The 25,425-nt window shown below is 35.9% G+C and overlaps 1 protein-coding gene across 2 annotated transcripts; it reads right to left on the bottom strand.

The window, feature by feature from the left end:
• Nucleotides 1-590: 590 nt before the first annotated feature.
• Nucleotides 591-24,957, bottom strand: LOC121421386. Of its 2 annotated transcripts, none has more exons than XM_041616080.1 (3): nucleotides 24,857-24,957; nucleotides 16,827-17,591; nucleotides 591-1,790 (listed from the first exon to the last, which is right to left on the bottom strand). In XM_041616080.1, the coding sequence occupies exons 2-3, from the start codon at nucleotides 17,584-17,586 to the stop codon at nucleotides 1,738-1,740; spliced, it is 813 nt and encodes a 270-aa protein (XP_041472014.1). In that variant the 5' UTR covers nucleotides 17,587-17,591; nucleotides 24,857-24,957; the 3' UTR covers nucleotides 591-1,737. The 2 variants fall into 2 exon arrangements, with proteins under 2 accessions (XP_041472014.1, XP_041472015.1); XM_041616081.1 differs by having other exon boundaries at nucleotides 16,855-17,591.
• Between the last annotated feature and the right edge of the window lie 468 nt (nucleotides 24,958-25,425).

Genomic DNA, 25,425 nt, shown 5'->3' with positions numbered 1-25,425 from the left:
ACATACATGTATGTTTTATTATTTTTGTATTGATTTATTGTACATTTCGATACACTCGGGTGGTTATATATGTCGAATAATCAAATCGTTACCACGACGTACGTTTATATATAAAAACGGGTGAATGTTGCTCATACATGATCCCCTCTCATTTGAAATTTATGTACCCAAAATGAATGAAGAAAAATCTGACGATGATCCTTGAAGATTGGCTATACACAAAAATTACCCTGTTAATCTTGATTCACAAGAAACGAACCACCAGTGACTTTGGTGGTTACATTATTCAAAAACTCGTTTTCCAGTACCATGGTAATCCATTTAATATGTAGGTAGATATAACAATCGAATGGTCAATCAGTAATTAGCGAAAACATATAACAAAGTACAAATTGTTTATAACTGATAGATAACTAGTTCATAATACAATACATTTCCAGAGGCCCGTTGCAGAAAGAGTTGCAATCAATCGCAACTCTAAAAATCATGCGCAACTTGATTTTCAACCAATCAACAGCGCGCATTTTGGACTTGCGATTGATTTTTTGGCTCGCGTTTAAACGCAACTCTTTCTGCAACGGGCCCCAGAGCGTCTTTCTACACTAATTATGTAATTGGATACAATTTTCATGAAAAAGTACATTATTATTACTTGCGTACCGTGGTCGTGGGTTTATATATGTATGTGCATAAAACGAACATAGCATTCTTTTTTAATTTGGGGTCATGTGATTTTATTGTTTTAAATCTAATGACTTCAAATGAATATGCGTATTCATTAATGCGTAAGTATTATAGTGAGTTTCCCCTTACTCAAGTTGCGTCGGATAAAGAAAGTGCATGAAACTAAAATTATTGTTAATTTTGTACATACAAGTAATCGAATTGTAAAGAAAAACAAATAGAAAACTCTATTTTTAATGCGATTCATATTATCGAATAAAAAACGCGAAAAGATGACCAACCGAAGTAAACTTTACCCGCTAATCTGTAATACGGCAATTCTGATATACGCATCAATATACCTAAATATACCGTAACCAATGCACCGAACTACATGTGACCAAAAACCCACAGCTTTGAAGTCGAAAGTGAGTTGGAAGTGGAAAGGGCGAATGCAAAGAACAAAAGCACAAAAGATTCCTTGGCTGGAAAAGTTTGGCTTGAAACTAGACTACGTTCTTTCACATCAGGGATATGCACAATGCAACAAAAAAATACGCGATTATACGCCAAAAAAAGTTCCTAAAGTCCAGCGCACACTACACAATCCATTGCTACGCGATTTTTTCCAAATCCCATTTTTTATACTAGTATAAAAATCTCAACAAGTTAAACTATTTCATTCGGCGTAATGCTTTGATTACTCCTTGTATATCGAAATCCTACTTTGCTGCGAGCCTTGTGGTCGGGGTAAAGGACAAAATCGGTTTCAATTCGCGGTTGATGATGGCATCAATGCGACTATTCGGAACTTTGACTGTTAAGATCTTATAGGTTAGAATGTTCTTATCAAATTTTTATTACAATTGAATTGATAATGGATTTGCAATCGTAGTGTGCGCTGAGCTATCTACTCCCATTCCATTGGTTAAAAAGAAGAAGAAAGAAAAAAAATCCGTATGAGTGATCGATTCACGAGTTGCGTTTTATGGCAGCTCTTTGTCAACGGCTTCTATGTGTGTCTGCACTCCTAGAAATCCGCCAAGTCCTGGTGATGGTTAACTAGTGTAACGGTTAATCCATAAAAGTAGCCGCAGCCATAGCAACAGCCCTGGGGTTCTTGGCATCTGTACGATGATTACGGGGATACACAGGGGATGGGATCAGTGGAGAAAAGAGAAGTCATTATTAAATGACAGAACAACAATGCGTTATATGTCAAGTCCACTCTAACAAATTCTGGTAAATTAAATAGATAAATTTGAAATAAGTATAACGATGGATATCTCATCAGAATAGGAAGCATATACTCTAAAAATATTGGAAAAATGATCCAAGAGGGTAATCATGGTAACCATGTGTCCAACAAAAATTGGGCATTTTTATTTATCCAGTGTGATGAAACTTCTGCCCGTTCTAAAGTAATTGTTGTTTATTTTTTCACCTTAACTTAGCTTAACTTAATATACACAACCAAAAAATAATTCCCCCTTAAACAAACATCCATAATTTCCGAACCAATGCGAGTTCTTGGATATGTTTTTACATTAGCGTGTAGGCTTATTTTATAAGCTACCCTATGGGTAAATGTCATAGACGTATTTTATGTCATGCTTCAGTGAGCACCGCCAGAAGGCAAAATTGTCACTTTTCAAAAGTCACAAGCCAAATATCATGATTTTGATTCCACTTTATGTGAAAGATTTCCACATTCTCACCATGCAAAATAGTCAGAAGGCTTGCCAAAGGGTCTTTCTAAGAGACGATGCAAGGTCTTCGCTGAATTTCACGGTTGAATAAACACAATTTAAAGTTTTCTATAATTTGATTTTTACACATTTCTATCGATAAAAATGACCGAATGTGATGAAAATTATTTTTTATAAGTGTATCTTCAACAATATTCATCCGTTTCACGGATCAATGAACATTTAATGAACTTCAAAGCAAAAAATACGAATTTCAAGTATCATAAGCAAGTATTGTTTCATATTGGTAACTGAAATGATCTTTCCTCAACTTTATTGTTATGTTCATGATCAATTAACATGCTTCAATGATTCAAATGCGTATTATTAACTATTCACGCTTAAATGAACATGTGGAATGCGATTATCTCTTTATTACGTTGTTGGAATAAGTGCAATTGCTAACTATGGACATTTGTCACGAACCTCCTTGCATCGTTCATTTGATTTGATTTTCATGAAAATCACGACGTCTAAATTAAATGTTTCAGTGAGCACACAATATTCGAATATTATGCAAATGGGAAGAAAGTTTAAGGCCTTGGCCCCACTCTGTGCAATGTCGATTGATTTTTGTGGTGTGTGCGCCTTTTGGATAGTGTTAATCTAAAGCTATATGCGAAGTTTCCCCCCAAAAAATCAATGAAACAAACCCTCATTTCATTTTTGTTAAAATTGTGACATCCTCTCTCATATACATTGTGTACACTATGGGTGTATATGTTTAAGAATAAGTGACTCCTTATACCATGTAAACAACATGGTGGAACTTTTTTTCAAGGCTGTCTTTAGCGATCACATTTGGCAATTATGTTTATCAACCTATGGGTAGAGTTTTATGCATAAATGAAATGGATATGTGTATTCATGGATGAGTGAGCATGCATCGAAGTGAGAAAAGACGCATTTTTAATGTCACAGACTCATTTTGAGGGGGTAATTATTTGAATAGTGGGGGGGGGGGGCAATTTCGGATTAAAATCTGACTTAATTGCTCTTGTTTTTATCATCCATCAGTTTTATCACCACATGCTTTCCGATCTTTTTACATTTTCATGGTTGATCAAGCACATTCGAAAACTTGGGAATGAATACTCTTTATACTGCATAGCTGTATCATGTTCCTCACAATTTGCCAGGATCAGTTGAATTTATGGACAAATCAGTGGTGGATCCAGAAGTTTGAAATGGGGAGGGGGGGGCGAGTAATTGGGGAAGTCATCAGTATACGGGATACTGCCATAAACCCCCAGGATGATACGTCACAAAACATTGTGCTCACTCAACCATAAACATACGATATCCAAATTTTGTGTGAAGTAGCTAAGTAATGGATAGTAAAACAGCATTTACGCCATAAAATTCAACTAAAAAAACCTTTGCCCAACTTTGTATTTAAAAAATCTGAAAAACGACTCTTGTGACTTTCAAAAATGGTCATTTTTAATTCCATCTTTGATTACTCATGCATGATACAATCGATGAATCTCATTTTCCTCCAAGATTTGCTTAAAGAGGGTGGATAGTTTTGGTAAATTCCTCGAAATCGGCCTGTCACCATTCTAATTGATTTGTATGTTATATGAATGTGTATGCCCTAAAACAGACATGATGTAGATGATATGAAATGAAATGGTGTTTTTCATGATAAATTATGCTCTTTTATGTGTGAATTAAACTCTGTCGGGAAACCCGACTTTTAACGCAAAGATCATCGCTGCTGCCGTGCGTGCAGCGTGCGTACGTGTGCTACGCACTTATCTCTTCAGATGGTGCTACGGCCTACGCGAGAACGATAATGTAGTCCGCTACCGCAATTGAGTTACTCAGTAATTTACAAAGCTCGTTGATAAGATAATTTGATCAATTTTTCTTGCATCACACAGGCACGGCAGGCCAGACTTTAATTTAGATCTAAAAAGCCTCGATCGCATATCGATTTGTATACGTTACTCACATGCAAAACACGAACACCAGTCTGTTTTCCTATCTTCCTTGCAGCTTGCTCCCGATTGTCCCCATTTAAAAAAAAAAGAAGTGGAACCACGATGTGATACGCTGTTGCACATAAATATAAGCTCTCTGACTGCCAATATAACACGGGAACAACTTATAAAACTACATTCACAATGAATACAACTAGCACAGAATTGGAAGAAAAAAAATCTCTTCGGTTCTTCTCTGTTCTGACTTCCCGCGTGTTAGTCTCTGCTCATATGTTGTTTCAAGTCGATTGAAAAAAAAAAGTTTTATTCTGTGATTCTGATGAATCAAGAGAAAAAAGGGACATGAAACCAACAGAAAGAAACCCTTACAGAGGAATTTCCAAGATTATGCATCCTGTTTATGTTTTGGAAATGCACCGATTTGTCACTAAAATTATATATAAACCGTCTTTGGGTGACCAGTGTTTGAATTTATAGACTAGCTTCAGTATGCACGTTGGCTGGCCTGGAATTTCATTCACTTGTATGATACGTGTGTGTGTGAGAGAGACCGGGATGTGTGTTTTTGTGTTGAAGAATCACTGCAGGTTACGTAAGGAGGTTTGCCTGCACCATGCGCTTGCATGGACACCAGTAGAAAAAGGTCATGAACAGTACAGTCCACTGGTTTGTATGTGCAGGATATCCCTGGTACGTCGTGTATGTATAAAGTCCATGCATGCTCTTTTATCTCCTAGCTGCATGCCTAGAGATAATCGAGCTCTATGTCAGTTTCAAATTTTGGAAAACCGGCAATCCTATGGATATAGTAATAAGTTTGTAATAATTATTGGATAAAGTTATGTAAATATGACACTCAGTTTGAAAGTATATTTTCCATAATTGGATGTAGGCCATTTCACATGGTAAACCACTATATAGGCCTGCCAAAAAATGAAATGTGGGTCGGGTGTAACGTCGATATCGTCATACTTCTCTCCATATTTCAATTTTTCCCTTTCTCTTTATAACTGGCAATGGGGGGGGGGGGCACTGCATGACTCCATATTATGGATCATCGAATGTTACTGTTATGAATATCTGTCCCACTTCTCAGATCTCTATGCATATATTCAGTGATCGATGTGCACAGATTTTACCTTTTTATACTTTAGACTGAATAAATGATTTTTATAACGTGTTTTTTTTTATGTGGAAAAATATGGCAAACGGTCACTTGACTTGCTACTAACCGTCCTCTATCCACATGAAGAAGCATGGCGATCGATTGAACGAAGTCCATCGCAACAAAAAGTTTATTTGAATAACAAGAAAAATCCATGCAAGCACTCGGAACATTTCATCAAAACTTCGGATGAAATTGTTTTTATTATAATTTCACAGAACAGTAATTTATATGCACATCCTGGTCTGTATATGAATAATGACACGTGACGGCACACACTTCTTTTTGTATTCTAGTATATGAAATATGACTATCTAATTTCCTCCTCATTGAAAAGGTGACGAAAAGTGTTATTTGTTCCTGAATATATAACCGTTGTGGATTACATTTTGATGGTTGCAGTCAAGTTGGTTCTTATTTTCAAATCTCTAAGACAATAATTCAAACAATTTAATTTTATTCATTTTACATCCGGGTTTTGGTGAAATTTTCAAAATTATGCTTGCTAGATTTTTTTCTATTAATTGATTCAAATGAACACTTTCTGGGGTGGACGCGTGAAGAACCATGTGCGCGATGCAAATAATAGCAGGGACAATGATTTAATGATAAGCACTGATTTTCAACTCATAAGCACAAGAAGAAGAAACTGAGAACGAGAAGGAAAATGAAAGAGAGAAATTAGTAGATAAAGAAAGAAATTCTGAAGAAAAGGGAGGGGAGCTAAGATCGCGTCGTTGGGAATTTGTTCTGACAATGATGGCCTCAAAACTTATTGCAACTTTTCGTTTCTAACTTGACAACAAGTCATGCACATACAGGTACATCCCTCATTATTTCATAAACCTATCCTCCAATTAGCCGCCTAAGAGTAATACGGATAATTCAATAAAAATTGCGTTCATAAACTCCGAAAATAAGCCGCATTACTTTTATGAGCGCCCGTCCTGAAAAAGGCGGATAATCGCCATGACAACTGGACACGCCCCCTCCGATGCGGTTGTGTTGGAAAAGGGTGACCTTGTGACCGCACCATGGCAATTATCCGCATTATTTGGAAATGCGTTCATAAACTCAAAATCTTGTCCCGATGCTGCTATTATGCGGATAAAAGCAGCATCAGAGTAATGCGGATAACTCTTGTCCTCCTCCAATTTTACGACCAAATTATGCTGCTATTAGCCGCCTAATTCATTTTAATTGGGTTTATGAAAGGGGTATTAGATGGATAAATATCCGGATATTGTCAATCGGACCATGGAGGTAGTCTTTCTACCTCCACGATCGGACTGTATTTATGAGAGAAAAGCTATAAATGAATATGTTGCGTTATCGGCCAAAATTATTGCAACATAATTCATAGTGCATTGAAATAATCATGGACCTGGCCATGGGCGGATGATCTTTATTATTACTGGGGGTGATGTGACAATGCTCAATGTTCATTTTACCCGTTCCAATAAATAAACAAATCTTACTTGACATCTAACACGAAACGAGTGACCATTTCAAACTTTCTTCACAACGTAAAATTTTATAAGAACCTTTTTACTATAGTTGGCGAGCTTGCCTGACACATTCATTCCAATTTGATATTGACTGAACATTAGATAAACTATACCATGTATACTGATAAATCGTTCTTGTACCATGATAAGAAACAAAATTTTTTCATGCACCTATACCCTGGTCAAAATAATGGCAATGGTTACATGCTCAGTTTCAACTTTGCACCTTTCTAATGAGTATGAGCAGAAATACAATTTAGTAAAGAACAACATTTTCAAGAACATACCTTTTCACATTTTGTAAACGTCTTTATCGTAAATCGATTAGTTTTTCTTTTCCTGTGTTATATTTACATGAATATCTATGTAAGGGACCCCTCTGTAAAACAGCGTTGATATGTTATCAACGCTGAGTAGGGCAATCCCTCCGTCTTTTTAATGATCGTTTCTTTGTAACTGTATATTTTGTTGTAATTTTTAATTGACGGAAAATAAATACAATACAATACAATACAACATAGCTCCTTTGTAGAGGCATCTTTACAAATAATATATCGGATACAGACACGGTACCAGCCTCCGCTGATGGGGGGTGAGGAGGCGGATTTTGTTTCAGCCATATTTTCCCCGATCGGCAGCTCGAAGCTTGATTTGTGTACTATTTGAAGGGGCATAGTCCTAACAGTGCACCTCTGTACATTTATTCTTAAAAATCGGCATGAATATATGATAATCTCAAAAGCTTTATCTAAATAGTTCGACGAATCGAGCGCGAAGCGCCAGCTAATTTTGTTTTTCAAATTTTATTTGTTTTGTCCTAAAATTTGATCATTCTAGGCAATGTTTGTGGTCCTGAACAAATTGTGTATGCAACTAAATAATTACTGTGGAGAGTGAGTAGAAATTTGTAATATACGTTTTGATCTGATCGAAAAGGGACCTTGTCAAGGACTTCTTGCAGTTAGCAATGAATGCGTTTCAACAATCAAATAGCGCGAGCACAATTTTTTTTTTTACCTAAAGGAGGGAAATTCTAAGTTTTTTTGTAAACGTGAACAGGATAGGTATATCACTGAACAACGATACGAGAGCGAAGCGCGAGCGTAATAGGTAGGCGTATAGGTAGGCTTAGAAAATAATATAGGTATATAGGCCTACTTATAAACCAATCAAATTTTACACAGCGCGAGTAGAAGATACTAATATTCAGACCATAAAAGTGACATTTTTACAGAACACTTTCTAACTAGCTCATCAATGATGTGGAGCTCATCCGGCATCTCACAACACAATTTAACACAATTTTAATTTCAGCCCAGTTGACACTGTAGTGAATTAAAATTATTGGTGACATAAATTGAGGATATAGAATTGAAATTGATGAAGAAATGACATAGGAACATTTTTGTGATCTATGAATAAATTTCATATGAATTAAAAACCTTGGTGAACCTAATGTAGCTCTCAGATGGAACAAAAATAACCAAAATCAAACAAATAAGTAATTTCTGTGAGTTTTTAAAATATATGGATAAATAGCAGATTCAATGAGTTTCAAAATTCTATGTTTAAATTTTGTATCACCATCGCGATGCTATCATATAAAGCAAACAAAATTGAAATTGATCCACAAATGAAGAAGAAAAAGATTTTTGTGATTTCTGAAGAAATTTTGCATAAATTAAAAATAATAATTTTCCAGACGAAATTTCAAAATTTTGTGTACAAGTTTGGTGAACCTCATGCAGCTCTACCAGATAGAAGAAAAAAATCAAAATCTGTCAACAAATACGGAAGAAGAGGAATTTTAAGTTATTTATGAATACATTTCGCATAAATTAGCATAATGTTCTACTGAAAATTTTGAAAATTCTGTGTAGAAGTTTGGTGGACCTCATGAAGTTCTACCGAATGGAAGAAAAAATATCAAAATATGTCAACAAATAAAGAAAGAAGAGGCATTTTCTGTGATTTCTGAATAAATTTTGCATAAATTATAATAAATAATTTTCCAGACAAAATTTCAAAATTTTGTGTACAAGTTTGGTGAACCTCATGCAGCTCTTACTACCAGATGGAAGAAAAAAATCAAAATCTGTCAACAAATAAAGAAGAAGCATATTGATGTGAATTTTAAAAATATGCATAAATCAGCATATTTAACGAATTTCAAAATTCTGTGTAGAAGTTTTGAATGCCCCACCTAGTGCTATCATATAAAGCAAACTACTGAAATCGGACTTGAAATGGCGAAGAAGTATAGCATTTTGATATTGTGGACATACGGACGGACGCCACGCCGACGCGTAAGCTCATCTTGCCCTTCGGGCCGGATGAGCTATAAATCAATGTGCAACTTTTGAAATGAAAGTTCGATTACTGAGCTGAAGTATGTTCTGTATATTGACTTTAAAAATTTGATACTTCAAACTCCATATTGTGCATGATATGTAAATCACCTAGCAGGCTATGCGAGCACGAACAGTGAGCGAAGATTTTATAAAGTGACATGAACGATTTGTTTATTTTCCAAGTCATCCCCTCATTTTATTTTGTTCATTCGTCTTCCTCCTCTTTATTTCACTTATTTCTTTTCCCCCTTCTTTTCCGTTTTTGTTTCTTCCCCCTTTTTTCTTTTTGTTTTTGCTCTGCCAAAAAGGGGGACGGTCCCTCGGCCCCCTAGATCCGCCTATGTGGAAGTTTAAAGTTTAAATATTCTGTCATGAAGACAGGATCATTATGTATAGGCAAGGCTTACAAATCCACGGGGCGGGGGCGAAGCGGCCACTTAGCCCCCCCCCCCCCTCTTTTGGCGGCGAAAAGGGAAGCTAAAGAAAAAGAGGGAATGAAAAGATGAGTTAGGAAAGAAAATGATAAAAGAAGGAAGAAAGTATAATAAAACTTGGGAAGGGATAGATAATAAACAAAGAAATAGTTCATAATATAAACAAAAAATTTGCTCACGCTTCGCACTCACATTGACTTGAGTGACATAACAATCTGTTCAACATGTTCAAGAGGATATCAACTGCCCTAAAATATTCATTTTCAAGTCTAGTCAATAAGTACAAATTATTCTGCTCACGATTCGAATATTGTCTTTTTTTAGTTAGGAATACACATACTCTTCATGATTACAAGAAAGGTTCTAAATTCATATTACAAAAATATCAGCTCGAACTTTGCGTTCACAAATTGCGTTCAATATTGGCTTCACAATTTTCCTATAGTGCTTGAAGGTAGCTGAAGTAACATTTCTCTATCATTTTTCATAATACCATATTTATGAATTTCCATATACATCCCCAAAATTAAGATATACCCTAAAATTACACTATACTGTACAAAAAACACCGAGAACGAAACATGAATAACCCACTATACCATCGATTGATATCGATGACCTCTTCCCCCTTTGAAATAAATTGAGATCCATTTACGCGCATGCACACTCCCCTCTCCCCATTTCTCTCCAAAATAATACGAGTCTGGCTCCTTCACTATACCCTCCAGAAATTGCTCGGAGTTCGGGGAGGGGGGGGGTGGTGAGTGTCGATTCAGGGGATAGGGAATACATTAACTTCCCTTAATTCGACCGTCATAATTTTTTATGAATTATAATGACAAGTATGATCATGATAAGGAGGGAGTACATATTATTATTATGATCATGATTCTGGTACCATCGAAACTCGCGCTAGCATTGCTGATATAGTCCTTATAGCACTTGGTCTTGGTCTACCCCCATCATGGTGCATTTGACCCCCCTCCCCCATTGAAGAGAAAAGAATAGTAATAGAGAAGGGTGAAACATGACATGTTTATAAAGTATCACGTCAAAATATAACACAAAGTTACATTTATTTATTGAATTCAAAGGGTAAAAAAAGATTGCTTGCTCGTAGCTTTTCAATAGTAATAATTCTATCCTTTTGTGCAATCGTGCCCCCGTACAAATTTTAGACTGGTTATGGAACTGACCCCCCCCCAAAAAAAAAAGTAATCATAATTTATAGGCCTAAATGTAAACAAAAAAATATTAAATACTCCCATCAGGGAGTCAGGGACCAAACTTAATTGTGTCAGTTATCCAATCCCATGAAAACTGACACTGGACCCATACATACATGGCGGTGAAAGCGAAAATGGGGGGGGGGGGTATGCCCCCAAATTCTTTGGCTAGGATTTAGCATCGACTAGGATATAATGCTGGGGTGCAGGTACATCCGATACATCGCCGAAATTAAGCAATAACAAATTAGCAAGCTATTCCAGACTTCATGACACATACGTTATCAATTTTTTTCCTCCAGTCCTTTTTTTATGATCCTCGATCTTAATCCGGAGGTGTTTTTATGGGCCTAATTCCACTTCTCCTTATCCCTTCTCTTTATTTTAAATTCAGCTTCATCGTTATCACATAGGCCGATCCAGGGGGCGAAGCACCCTGGTCCCCAAATAGTGGCTGAGCAAAATATGACTATATAAGTTTTTTGCTCGCACTTGCATGTTTGATGTCGAGATACAAATCTTCCTCAATAGGCCGATATGGTATGCATATTTATATATATATATTTATATATATATATATATATATACTTTTCTTATTATGATTATGATGGTGATGCTGTTTTGTGCGCGATTACATGCACTACTACAATCATGAATGTTATAATTTCAGTTCTTGTCATTGTGAGCATTCTTGTATGGATCCCTAACTTGAGAAGACGTATGTTTCACGTCGAAATTTTGGACTACAAAATAAACTGTTGGAACTAAATATGCATTACCACTTTGCCTCATTAATATCATCTATGTCCAACACGCGGAACTTTATGTAACATCGTTATATATGCATACATATATATATATATATATACATATGATATACAAAACCTATTTCAGCTCGGACATCGATCGAGCTGTTGTTATTTTGTTTGATTTACATTTTTTTAATTGCAGCCGTAATCCGTTTTATGGTATCATTATCGATGCAGCTCATGTACGCTACGCGCTAGCTAGCATTATTTGTCAAGTACCCATTCTCTAATATAGTTCTCATATATTCCATAAATTCTCAAAATATTCCTATTCAGGTCTAATTGTCAAAACCTATCAGCTAGCGCCGAACGCTCGCATTTTGATTGGTGAGAAATTTAACTCTAAAACAAACTATTCAAAATCCCTTTTTATGACAATTCATCAAAATATTTGGTTCGTGAATTGTGCTTTCTATTCATTAATACACAAATGCTTAGAATATCCAGTTTTCCGAACTTGATATCAACAAATTTCTCGCTCTCACCGGCTTATGAGATAAGATAACAATTTCATAAATTTCTAACAATTATATTGTCCTTTTTTCAGAATGTCGACAAGTTTCATTTCGCGATTAGGGAGACTAATAGGAAGATATTTACCATTTTCATATGATGACAAAATGTCCTTAGAATATCAGCTCGCGCTTCGCGCTCGAATATCTTAAGTGCGATCTAACTCCAATTTACAATTGTCATTGTCAGTGTTTGAAACTAGTGCTTATATTGACGTTTTCATATCTAATATCAAAAATATTCTGCTCGCACTTCGCGCTCGCATTATAGATGTAGGAAGATACCTAATTATACCCATCTTCACGAATTACAAAATACGAATACTAGTCATGCTAGTATAGTGTCCCGTTTTGAGCTCTAAATCTCAATTTTTCCCATCGCGCTTAGCGCTCGTATTGTTTAGTTATATACCTATCCAGTTCAGGATTACAGAAAATGCATAGAATGCAAATTTTCTTGGTTTGAATGTCAAAAATGATCGGCTCGCACTTCGGCTCACATTACTCGATTGTTGAAAATAGGCCTACATGTATGTATCGTCATGTCTATACTGCAATCAGAACAGGTCCCCTTCTATCAGGCGAGCGCTTCAGATTCATGTTCGCAGTAGTTATTGGTTAGATATACCAATCTTGCTCAGGATATCAAAAACACTACTCAGAACTTTTTTTTTTTCAGGAAAAAAATATGACATTTCCAAAAAATTTAGCTGTCGATCGCTTTACGCTCGCACTATTGAATAGGGGATTATAGGATTAAACATTTATGTTGTATTATAAGAATAAAGCTGACTGTTACAGGGGCCACGGAATGGTTTTCAAAGGGGGATTACCACGCAAAAAATCGTAATCCTATGGTAATTTTTAATTTTTACGTTTTTGTACACGGTTTTGGAAAAAAATTGGGGGGGGGGGGATTCCCAAGCCCCCCCCCTCCCGCTTATAGCGATCGATCGGCGTGAAAAATATGGGTGAAAAATCCCCCCCCCCCAATATTGGCGAAAGCTGGATACGTCCCTGCTATCATATTAGCTCGTTCCATTCTAATTCCCTGTTTCCTTATTCCTCATTTCCTTCCCCTTCACGGGATAAATTCCCGTTCCATTTTCCAATCTCTTATATATATATGTTTTTTTTAATCCCCATCATTGATTAGTATTTCGAGATTTTTCTTTCTCACAGTAGCCTACATCTCTTCATTTTCCTCTTTCCTTCCCTGTCTTCCCACCTTCCTTCTCTCCATGTTCTTTCTTTTCCCTTTCTTGTCCATTTTCTTGTTTTCTTCTCTTCTTCCTTTTGTTTACCTCCCTTTTCTTTCTTTTCTCCCTTTTCCCCATTTCCCTTTCCCAATGCATGCGTTGAAATATGACGTGAAAAACATGAACACAATCATCGTACACCATTATGTCGTACACGCAAAAATGTGTATGTGAATGTTTTGCTCAGCGAACGTGGCCAATGTCGATCGCAGTGTAGTGTAGTGCATGGAGTAGATGTATCCCGTGGTTCAACCAATCTTGCATCTTATCGTACGAGAAAAATTGTAGCCAAAATTTTCACAGAAACATCTCCAATACGTTTTCATGAACATACGTTTACATGAACGTCAAAACAAACTTAGGTAACATGTGAACTACAGGTTGGACGGACAGCATAAGGGTAAGAAGGTCCACATATTTTTGTTTTATTCTCTATGCTAATCAATCTATTTACAATGTTTCCGTTGCCTGTACTGTGCTCCTCGCCGAACTCGCTGGGGGGAGAAACTCGACGGATGCCTTGCTATAAACAAAGATTGACGAGCGTATACACTGAATTAGCAGACTACGCTCGCAGGGATATTTTGGGTTGGTATAAGTGGAATGGCCAGCGATCGACGAAGAATCAGTCGTGGGCGGTAGTGGGCGCTATGTGAGTGCTCGTAAATTCAGCAAAATGCTGTTTAAATTCAGCGAGGAAAATGACTTCATTTCTCAGTGTTTATTTGAAATTTTAATATTTCCAAGAAGAAATTCTGTCAATTTCTTATTGAACTGTTATCAGCAATTGTTATTCAATGGAAAAGATCAATTCAAGCGGATTTTTTGTATCCTTTACCAACACTATCCACGAGCTTTAATTGATGTCGAAATCTACATAAGAAATTTCATAGTTTGAAATTATTTCGCTCAAAAGTTACAGCATTTTGATTCAGGGGGAACTTACTCCTTTGTTGTGTATATATACATTTTCCCATCTTATGAATCACACTCTTCAAGTTAACACTTCAAGTGTTCTTTAAAACCTCTGCACCTGCATTGCACCCACTTGATCAAAAACATATGAACTTTTTTTAAGAAACTGCTGTCATTGTCAAGCCTCATCGCTCAGCTCACGATGGCGGTCTTCCGCATTTCTTGAGATTATAATTTCGTGAATTGAGCGCAGGTCATGCGCAATTCGCGTTCGCCATTTTGGATTTGGCAGTGAATTTATACTCGTGGGGCACTGGGAACCTGACCAGCCTAAAATCACCGATTTTGAGACGTTTACAAGAAACGGTAAGGAGTGAGTTTGTGTCCTATAGTAAGTTTAGTTACTTTGGAGTACGCTTAATGTTTTTTTTACATGACGTGTTGCCTTTCTTACCAAAAAGTGACCCAGTTTGTCATTGGTTTTTGAAAACGAGTATTTGTCGCCTGAGGGTTCGGGTAGATGCAGCGGAGGTTAGCGGTAGTGAGGTGTAGTGCAACCTACACGAACCATCGCTTGAGGTATTACTGTAACCAGGAATAGTATGAAAAATCATAATTTGCCGCTGGCGGCCATTTTCAATGGCATTTATCAGGAGGTATTGGTCACATCAACCTAACAAATCGACTACAGAAATCAATTCCTTTACTTCAATTCAGTGGCGGATCGAGGGGGGGGGGGGAGGGGGGAACAGCCTGTCCGCCCACCCCCTTATAAGAATCTCAATTAAAATTGTTGATGTAAACATGCCGTTAAAATAGAAGTGTGCCCCCCCCCCTTTGAAAGTGTAGACCTTTTTTTTCTTTGCCATTTTTTCCTGGACGAAATAACCCCCCCCCCTCCCACAAAAAATATATATATTGTGCCCCCCCTTCTAAAAATCCTGGATCTACCCTGCTTGACCAGTACCCCAAAATTGAACAGGTTAGTTGCAGTACATCTTACCAACACACTCCCCAAATTTGCCGCAAGGGGCCATTGTGGATTTGTGGTCCTAAAGGTTAGTAAGTATGAATATTTTTTTTCTCTATTTCATCGTCTATCAGTTCTAATATCCAAGAACCCCAGGACGATAAAACCTACTTCTTGGCTGAAAAAAGGCAATAAAATAACTCTACTAACAATGGTTTAAAAGTATTATTATAGGAAAAACAAATTGCCTGCCTCCAAATACATATGAATAGACACCAAAACCAAAGAAAAAGACCAACAAATAAAGAAGTTGTGGCCAAAACTGTGATTTTGGCTGCCATTTTTTTTATTTTGGCCCGGCAAACTTTTTCTCGGACCAGAGACAAAAAAATATTGTCAATTCATATTGAGATACATTACAAGGAATAAAAAAAAATGTTCCCATATTGAGATTACAAAAAAGTATTTTGACACATGTATAGCCCACTCCTACTAAAAGAGTTTATTTGGGCGCATATTAAGTTGGACAGTCTAAATTCGTGACCCCTAAATGCTATCTGGGATTTAAGGATCAATTTTAGGGCAATCAAAGGGATGTAAAATTTCATTTTTTTGGCCCCTAAAACTCCTAAACCCACTTGTTCACCGCAAACATCCTGCCTGTAGGGAATCTACAGGTAGGACTATGGTATGACAATGTTGAACCGAGCACACACTTTAAAAAAATCATTAAAATATCACTTTTGTGACCGAAATTATTTATTTCCATGTAGTTGCAATGTATTTCTTATTAGTATCTTGGTAATATTTTTTGTACTCACCAGAGTGCTCAAAAACTTAAATTTTGGGCATATTTTTGTACGCCCTCTATTGGTGGAAAGTAATATGGCAAGACAATTTTAATTTTTTTATCTCTATTTTTAATAAGGAAAAAGATTATTTAAAGAATCAAATTCAAATAAGAGTCTAGTTGTATGAATAATAGGTGTAATGGAAACTGTCAGTGTAAAAAAATCAAGCATTTGCCCCAAAGAAAAAGAGAAAATAAGCCAAACACTGCCACCCTTATTTTGGCACACATGGAGATACAAGTGAGAACATATCATAAACTTGTTCATTGAATGAGTGCCTAAACCAATTTATTGAGCAGCTTTCTCCATCTAGGCCAATGACAAAAAAAATGTTTAAAAATGACCGATCGGCTTCTTAAAGCATGTGAGAATGAGGTTCATTGTGAAATCTGTTTACATTTTTTTCCTTACCTTGTTATACTCGAAATAATAAATAACAATAAAGTGAACGTGGCAGATTAAAACATACCTATACATTTAAATGTTGTAGTGCTCACCACCGTGTCCCCGCACTTTCCGATCACCTGCCGAAGCAGCTGATGATGACCTTCGGGAACAGTGCATGTCACCCGATGAGTGGTAACCGTGCTGAAGTCCTTGCTCGTAGTACGTGACCAATTGAAAGATGTTGTACTTGAAACTTTCAACCCAAGTGAGAACACTTCTTTAATCTCTAATCCGATTGATGCTTCAACTGTAGTTGATACACTCTTACCGTTGGTGACTGATTTGCCTAGAGTCATACCTGTCTGGACCTGATACGTGCATTGCATATCTCCCGCATTGTTGTTCTCACAGTCAAGATCTTGGAAGTAATCCTGAGGCGTACACGTTAGTGGGGCATTCGAGTACTCGCAATCACAGTTCAATGAAGAAATCACTCCACCCCACCAATTCAACAGATTATGAACGCCAGTAGTGAGTTTTAAACTTGCACCTTCATGATGAAGGTGCTCGAACACAAGCAACGTGCATCCAGGTCGTACGACGACTGCAGAAATTCTGTCATTCCAGGGAGGGTCAAGACTTGCAAACCCAGTGTTAACAAAATCCAGGCTTCCTCCTTTGCATGCCATATGAGGTGCACGGCTAGCATGGTCATATGCACGGGCACAGAAGAATTTTTTCCCGTATGTGATGGGGAGTTCTGTCGGTCTAGGACAACGACAGACGACGGAAGCGACAGAACATAGTACCATGAAGATTATACTCGCTTTAAAATCCATCATCCAATCTTTTGGAAGAACAAAGAATGAAAATAATTAAAAAATAAAGATGATGATGGTCTTGATGATGGCTATTTAAAACATATTCAATTCATTTGCATAAATAGAGGGCTCTAGAAATAAGCATTCAAAATATCAAAATTATCTTTTAATTTTGATATTTTGAATGTACATCATCCCTATTACTTAAGTCCAAAAAACAAGTCACCGGGAAACGACGGTTTAACGGTTGAGTTCTATCGCAAATTCTGGGGTAAAATTGGACAGCTTTTGGTAGATTATCCTAACTACAGTTTTCAACAAGGTAAACTTTCAAGTTCAGAAAGACAAGGTTTAATTACACTCATATCAAAGAAAGGTAAAGACAAAATTTTAATCGAAAATTACCGACCCTTCACTTATGTGAATGTTGATTTGAAAATTGGAAAATAAAGAAAGTTCTACCGGAGTTTATTCACCCTGATCAGGTGGCATTTATAAATGACAGATTAATTGGAGAAGCTGTCAGGACATTTAAAGACGCTCTTTTCTTTTCCGACTTTAAAAATATTCCCGGAATATTATTAAGTTTGGATTTCCAAAAGGCGTTCGATTCACTAGACCATTCTTTTTTTGTTGAACGTCCTCCGATCATTCAATTTTGGAAAAGGATTTTGTAATTTTATTAAAGTTTTATATACCAATTTAGAAAGCGCGGTAATGAATCGGGGTCTGTCATCGGGTTATTTTCCCGTTGAAAGGGGTGTTAGGCTGGGAGACCCATTGAGTCCTTATTTATTTGTTTTAGCTACAGAGACATTTGCTATAAATGTTCGTGAAAACAAGACAATACATGGTTTTAAAATATCTGACAATTTACAATTGAAATTGTCGATGTACGCGGACGAGATAACGGTTTTCCTTTCAGACAATATTTCATTTAGACATCTTTTGAATACACTCCAGAATTTCCGAAAGGAATCATTACTCTCTATCAATATTTTCAAATCAAAGGCAATGTGGATAGGAGCCTGTAAAGATAATCAACATTCAATAGAGAATATTCAGTTTGAGAAGTCTTTGGCAATTATCGGAGTAGACATAGCTTATTCACCCAATGTTTTTTTCTTACAATTGCAAAGAACACTTGATAAAATTAGAGTACAGTTGAATTTATGGAAAGCTCGTCATTTATCCTTAATAGGCAAAATACAAATTGTCAAAACCTTTGCCTTTTCGCAATTACTTTACCTTGCAAGTTTGTCAAAAATCCCAGATTATTATATAAAAGACGTTAATAAGTTAGTTTTGGGATTCATTTTGAACGGCCCTGACAGGATGAAAAGGGAGATACTTGTTTAAAGCACTATGAAGATGGGGGGGGGGGCTCAAAATGATATGCTTAAAATCTCTTTTACAAGTGCAAAAGTCAAGTGAATACAAAGAGCTTTTACATCCAATTCAAAGAGATGGAAGATTATTCTATTGACACTGCTTCAAAATGTAGGTGGTGACTTTATATTCCATTGTAATTATGATCTTGATATTTTAAACTTGACAATTTCTGAATGGTGTAAAGATGTCATGATTAGTTGGAGCACAGTATTTAAAAAAACATTAAAATATGTGACCAAATACTATGGAATAACGTATGTATATTACAAAATGGAAAATCTTTTTATAAGCCAGAGATAAAAAAAACAAACAATGGTTTTGTTAAGGTGTCACATATGTTGGATGAGTATGGCAGACCATTAAGATGGAAAGATGCCAAATATAAAGGCTTAACATTTGTTGAATACTTTCTGCTTCTCGACTGTTACAAGTTTATGCCATCAAAATGGAAATTTTCTATCTCAAAACTTTCATCCCATTGTCGAAAACATTTTATTGATTCCAACTTTAACTATTGATGGCATCACTACAGAAGTAACAGGTGTACCAAAGTATATTTTTTTACACATTTTTTATGAAGGAAAATAACCCATCAATTTCAAATATATTTACACGTTTAAAAGACACCTATGGGTTTCAACAAGAAGAAGTAAGAGAACTATTAAAACTACCTCTACGTACTACTATAGATACGAGACTTCGATTTTACAATTCAAGATTCTATGATTTGATTCCTACCATGGTTTGGTTATTCCGTATTAAAAAGGTAAGGGATACACTTTGTACATTTTGTAAAGTATCACCAGAAACTCTAGTGCATCTTTTGTTCATTCTTGCCATGTCGTTAACCAATTTTGGAATAATGTTGGCACACTTTTTGCCTCAATAGATCTTCCTGATTTCTTCTCAGAAAGTTAATTCTTTTTGGTATCTGTAAATCCCTAATTCCCAGAAATATATTTATATTGAACTTTTCTCCTGTCAGGTAAACAATATATTTTTAGATGTCGATGTGACGAAACAAAACCTACTCTCCCCCATTTTTGTAACTTTTATCATTTGAAACTGTTGAACATACCATAGCACAAAGGAAATGCATATTAAAAAAACATGATGGCAAGTGGGCTATCATTCTGAATACTTTAAAGAGGCGATAAAGCAGAAGGCTATTTTTGTTATGTTTATTTTTGTATAGGCCAAGTGCCTGATTTTGTGTTGTTTAAACAAACATATATGTTTTCTTATTTCATACTATTTTGTATGTTAGACATGTTATTTTATATGCCAACGTCATGTGAACTTTAATATGTGATCCATTATACCATGAATGTTTTGTTATGTATATTTTGATGAAAAGGATCAATAAAACATAAATTATATGTACAAAAAAATATCTTTTAGCAAGCAATGGGTTTTTAATACCCCAATTACATTAGTTCTTTCTGCGTGAAAAATAAATGAATAAACATTTTGCAATTGATTGATGTGGCAATTTGATTGCATGATCTCTGGACCCGAGGGGGGGGGTACTTGATCAAAAAAGTGGTCGGGGTGTGCCGCGAGCGACACATAAAACGGGGGCCTTGGAGCGGGCTTATTGTAAAAAAAGGAGGGTCCCCGGAACGGGCTTGGGAACTTCAAATGTTTGTGAAAACGGGTGTCCTTGGAACGGATCGCCAGCGTGGGATTGCGTATCCCGGTGGGGCCACTTACATTGACGAGTGGATACCATGCGCGACCACAAAAACACGTAAAAAGGATGTCTTTTTCAAGATAGGTCAGGTAACGTGGTAACGTGATAAGGTTGCCAAAAACACAAAAATAATGAAAGAGTATCTATTTCGCTAGGAAAGCTACGTGTTTAGTGTCAAATTTGCGGGGATGATAAAACAAAATTCAATGTTTTATAAAAGATGTCCTTCCCCCCCCCACATTACGTGTTTAGAGTCCGATTTGCGCGAGGTGGGGCCGTACTAAACCAAATGATGTGTAAAGATAAAACCGACGGACCCGTGACATAACAATAAAATATCGCTGTACTTGTTTAGGGGTTTAATTCAGGGAATGCTTGCCAAAGGTATCGTTTTGTTTCCATAGAGTACACACTAAGAAATAAAGGTTCAAAATTGAACCCCGAAAGGTTGATGCAAAATCAGCACCCTATGGGTTCAAAACTGCACCCTAGGGAATCAATTTAAAATGTAGGGGTGCAGTTTTTAACCCGCAGGGTGCAAATATAAACCCCAGCCGCAGGGTTCAATTTTTGAACCCCAAATCAGTGGTTCAAAATTTGAACCCATATGGTGATTTTGCATCAACCTTTCGGGATATAATTTTGAACCTTTATTTCTTAGTGTGTAGGGTTTCACACACCAAATCTTGTTAAGGGATGCATTTTCATAATACGGAAAATACGTGTTTATGGTGCTTTTCGAGACCCCATGGTCGCGCATGGTATCCACTCGTCAATGGAAGTGCCCCCCGCCCCCGGTTGCGTACATGATTGCAAACCTAGGGAACGGGACGCCGCGTGCGCTCGCGCAGAGGCAACGGTCGGACAGTGCTCTGCGGCCTCTTTACACCAAAATTGCCGCTCATTGTAGCAGATCAATGCTACTGGAACGGCTAAACGAAAAACATGCGAAGCTTTGCAGCGGATTTCTTTCTTCTTTTTTTCTCGATAAGAAAATGCTGTGCTTTGGAGCGGCTTTCTTAGTTTATTTTTCTCCATAAGACAAAATGCTATACCTTGGAACGGAAATTTGAGTGTAAAACTGGGCCCCCTCCGCGGCACATACCCACTATGCATACTGAGTGGGCCTCCCCCGGGTTCAAGAACGTGGACTTTGAACATTTATAAAGTCCACGTAGCAGGATCCGCTTCTGAACAGTACATTGTATTGACGAATTAAAAAAATATATATATATACTAACAGTTATAACGTCGAAGAATAGAAATGGCTTAACGGAAAGAAGGTAGCACCAGCTTCCAATCTTGACTGGGCTATTTCATATTTCAGACAAGTATATTAATTTGAACCCATTCCCCCCCCCCCCCCCCACCTCAAATTTCGCCCGCTAATCGAACGATCGCCGCGAAAATTTGCGCGCACGTAGGGCCGGATGTAAATTAAACGACTTTGAGGTAAATAGTATATATATATATATATATACATATATGTATATATATATGTATATATATATATATATATATATATATATATATATATATATATATATATATATATATATATATATTTATATATATATTATTATATATTATATATTATATATTATATATATAATTAATTAATTAATTAATTAACTATGCAAATAAGCGTATGAAATTTGCCCTAAATCTTGTTGTTTGTGTATGATTTGCCTTTAACTGATTTTATTTTATTTTATTGTTTACTTCTGCAATTACATCATTCGTATCTAATACATTTTCCATAACATAACAAACATAGTATATTAAGAACTTTTTTGGCATGAATCATAACTAAATGTAATAAAATTATCATTACAGACAAAACTGATGTCATACCAAATTAGTTAACATTTACAATTTGCAGGAGAAGGATTGTCATCATAAGCAGATTGCTTGAAAAAATGACAACTCAATTTATATAACTAGTAGAATGCTAATTTTTGGTTGGAGTATCCATTATCACATTTCTAACAAATATCTACAAAAAAATGGAAACACGTAATCGATTTATTATGTATTTTATTCGTTTTTTATTGTTATGTATGTCTTAATTTCTCAAGCCTTTGTTTTCATTGTTTTTTCAATGAATTTTGCGATCCTTCTGCGATCATGAATAAAATAAATCCATTTGAACGAACAAAAGTAAAAATAATCATACATCTATGATTTTTGGTTGAAAAACACAATTTGCGTTGACTTTGTCCACGGAATCACGTTTTGGAGCAATTTCGAGTCTGACATGCACTTGCAAAATGTTGAGTATATTGATATATGAATTGACCAAAGTTATATTGATATAATGGTTTTACTTTTTTTTTTTATTGTCAACAATTGTTCTACATGGGATCTCCAAGCCATATAAGAAAATAGCACGCATTTCCTTTTTGGGGATGTCGGGTCACATAATTTTTGTGTGAAAGTCGAATTAGCAGCAAGATAATGGACAACCTTTAATACAACAAAATGGCAATATACATGTATCTTATGTCGTCGTCGCGCAAAAAGGCTCTCAAATTTAGCAATGCAAGATAAAAGGGTTCCATGACATTTTCTCCGGCGACAATATTGCTCGAATTGAAAAACCGCACGTTAAGCCAAATACAAAACCTAAATTCCATAAGTAAATAAACCATAATCATTATACTGATATATTATTCTGAACAAAAAAACTATATTGCAATCCTAACTCTTACCCGATTCCCACTTAGATATTAACAAGGGAGCAAACGTTTCAGGAGCAATTGTCGTGTCACCGATAAGAGTTGTCCCCTTCTCGTTTAGTAAATTGTACTTAAAGGTCAAGTCCACCTCAGAAAAATGTTGATTCGAATCAATTAAGAAAAATCAGACAAGCAAAATACTGAAAATTTCTAAGAAAGTTATGACATTAAAATTTCGTTTATTCTTAACAAAATAGTTATATGAACGAGCCAGTTACATCCAAATGAGAGAGTCATTGATGTCACTCACTCACTATTTCTTTTTTTTTATTGTTTGAATTATACAATATTTCAGTTTTTACGAATTTAATGATTAGGACCTCCATGCCTGTAGCACAAAATGTTATAAAAATTGAATTTCACGTGTTCAGGAAAGAATGAGAAGACGAGAAAGACGAGAAAATTAAAATATTTCATATTCCATATACCAAAATACAAAAGAAATAGTGAATGAGTGATGTCATCAGTTCCCTCATTTGCATACCGACCGAAATGTGCATAAGACTGTTTTGTGAAATAAAGTGAAAATTTAAAATGTCATCACCTTCTAATTTTACATCCGATCTTGATGAAATTTTCAGTGTTATGCTTGTTGAATTTTTATCTTTTTATTGAACTAAAGTTTTTGTTGAGGTGGACTTGTCCTTTCAAGGTTTCCAGGAGTAATCACTTTTGTACTGAAAAAAAACTAAAAGATTATATACAAATTTTAAAAAGAAGGATAGAAAATAAATAAGAATAATAGGAAGAACAAAAAGAACATGAAGAGAAAGTAAAACTACACCCCTCCCAATGGAAAGACAAATGAAATCATTAATGGCATTAGCAAGTTGTTGTTGTTGTTGATGATGATGAGCAAGAAGGAGAGGTAGAAAAACAGACACCATAAAAAGACGTTTTGGGTAGCCCTATATCTTATCTATATATCGCTTTTTAAAATGAAAACTGATTGCGACCTATATTTAAAAAAATGGTGAGAAAAATACCACTTGTACCACACTTTGTCTGATCATTGTCTCGATGACAACTTTAATGGCCATTCATCTAATTTGGCTTGAATACACAACATTCGCATGGCTGAGCAGAGTGCACACATCCAAGTCCTCATGTCCGAAGATAAATATCAAATAAATTGAAAATTATCATGAACAAATTTATTGGGTAAATGTATTCCATGGGGGTAATTATTTGTCCAAACAAAATTGGGCATCCAGTGTGATGAAAATTTGGCCCATTCTAACGTGATTGGTGATTATTTATTTTAATACTTACTGGACAGTATGTTTTCCTCGTTGGGTAAAATACTGCCAAAAACCGGTTGGACACATTATTACCCTCGTGGTGGTAAATATTTTACCCAATTTTTTTACAGTGTATATAATAATATAGAGGTCATTTTGTCAGTAAATTCAATTTAAGAGCATGCACTATTTGATTATCTAATAACAATAATTATGAGTTATCTTACCCTTTCAAATCACAGTACAATGTGAGACTAGATGTATGCAGACTTTCAGGCTCCTATCAATCTCACTTCACTCTGTAGACAAGGTGCTGATCAGATAGTTTCTGGTTCAACCACATGCCTTCCAGGATCGACGACTCGTTTATTTATCAGCTGAAATAGGGGGTGTGAACAAACGAATCGTCCACGCCCTTAACAAGGGCATTTACCAAAACGAGTTCCAATTGGTTGTAAAATGACTGACTCTCGAGTTACTATGTTATTTAGAGGTGCGGTCTAAGGATACCCTGGATACAGGATAATTGTGACGAAATATGACTATTTGAAAAGAATCTCGAGTTGTGAGTCGAACTGTGATCTCGTGATATTAGGTTACTGATTCAAGTGTCCTTTTTTCTGCCAATCACATTTTTTTTCTTACTATAGGATAACTCTTCACGGTTGTCTTAATAACCCCACCCCCTCCCTTTTATTATTGAAACCAAGATTTTGTAACTCAGCATGATTCTATTTGATGTAATATCTGAAGAAAAAAATATCTCTTTAATTTCAATCCTTGGTAATATAGATGA

This window comes from Lytechinus variegatus, chromosome 9 (assembly GCF_018143015.1).
Source record: "Lytechinus variegatus isolate NC3 chromosome 9, Lvar_3.0, whole genome shotgun sequence".
NCBI classification, from domain to species: domain Eukaryota; kingdom Metazoa; phylum Echinodermata; class Echinoidea; order Temnopleuroida; family Toxopneustidae; genus Lytechinus; species Lytechinus variegatus.
This window is presented reverse-complemented; position numbering and strand designations above follow the sequence as displayed.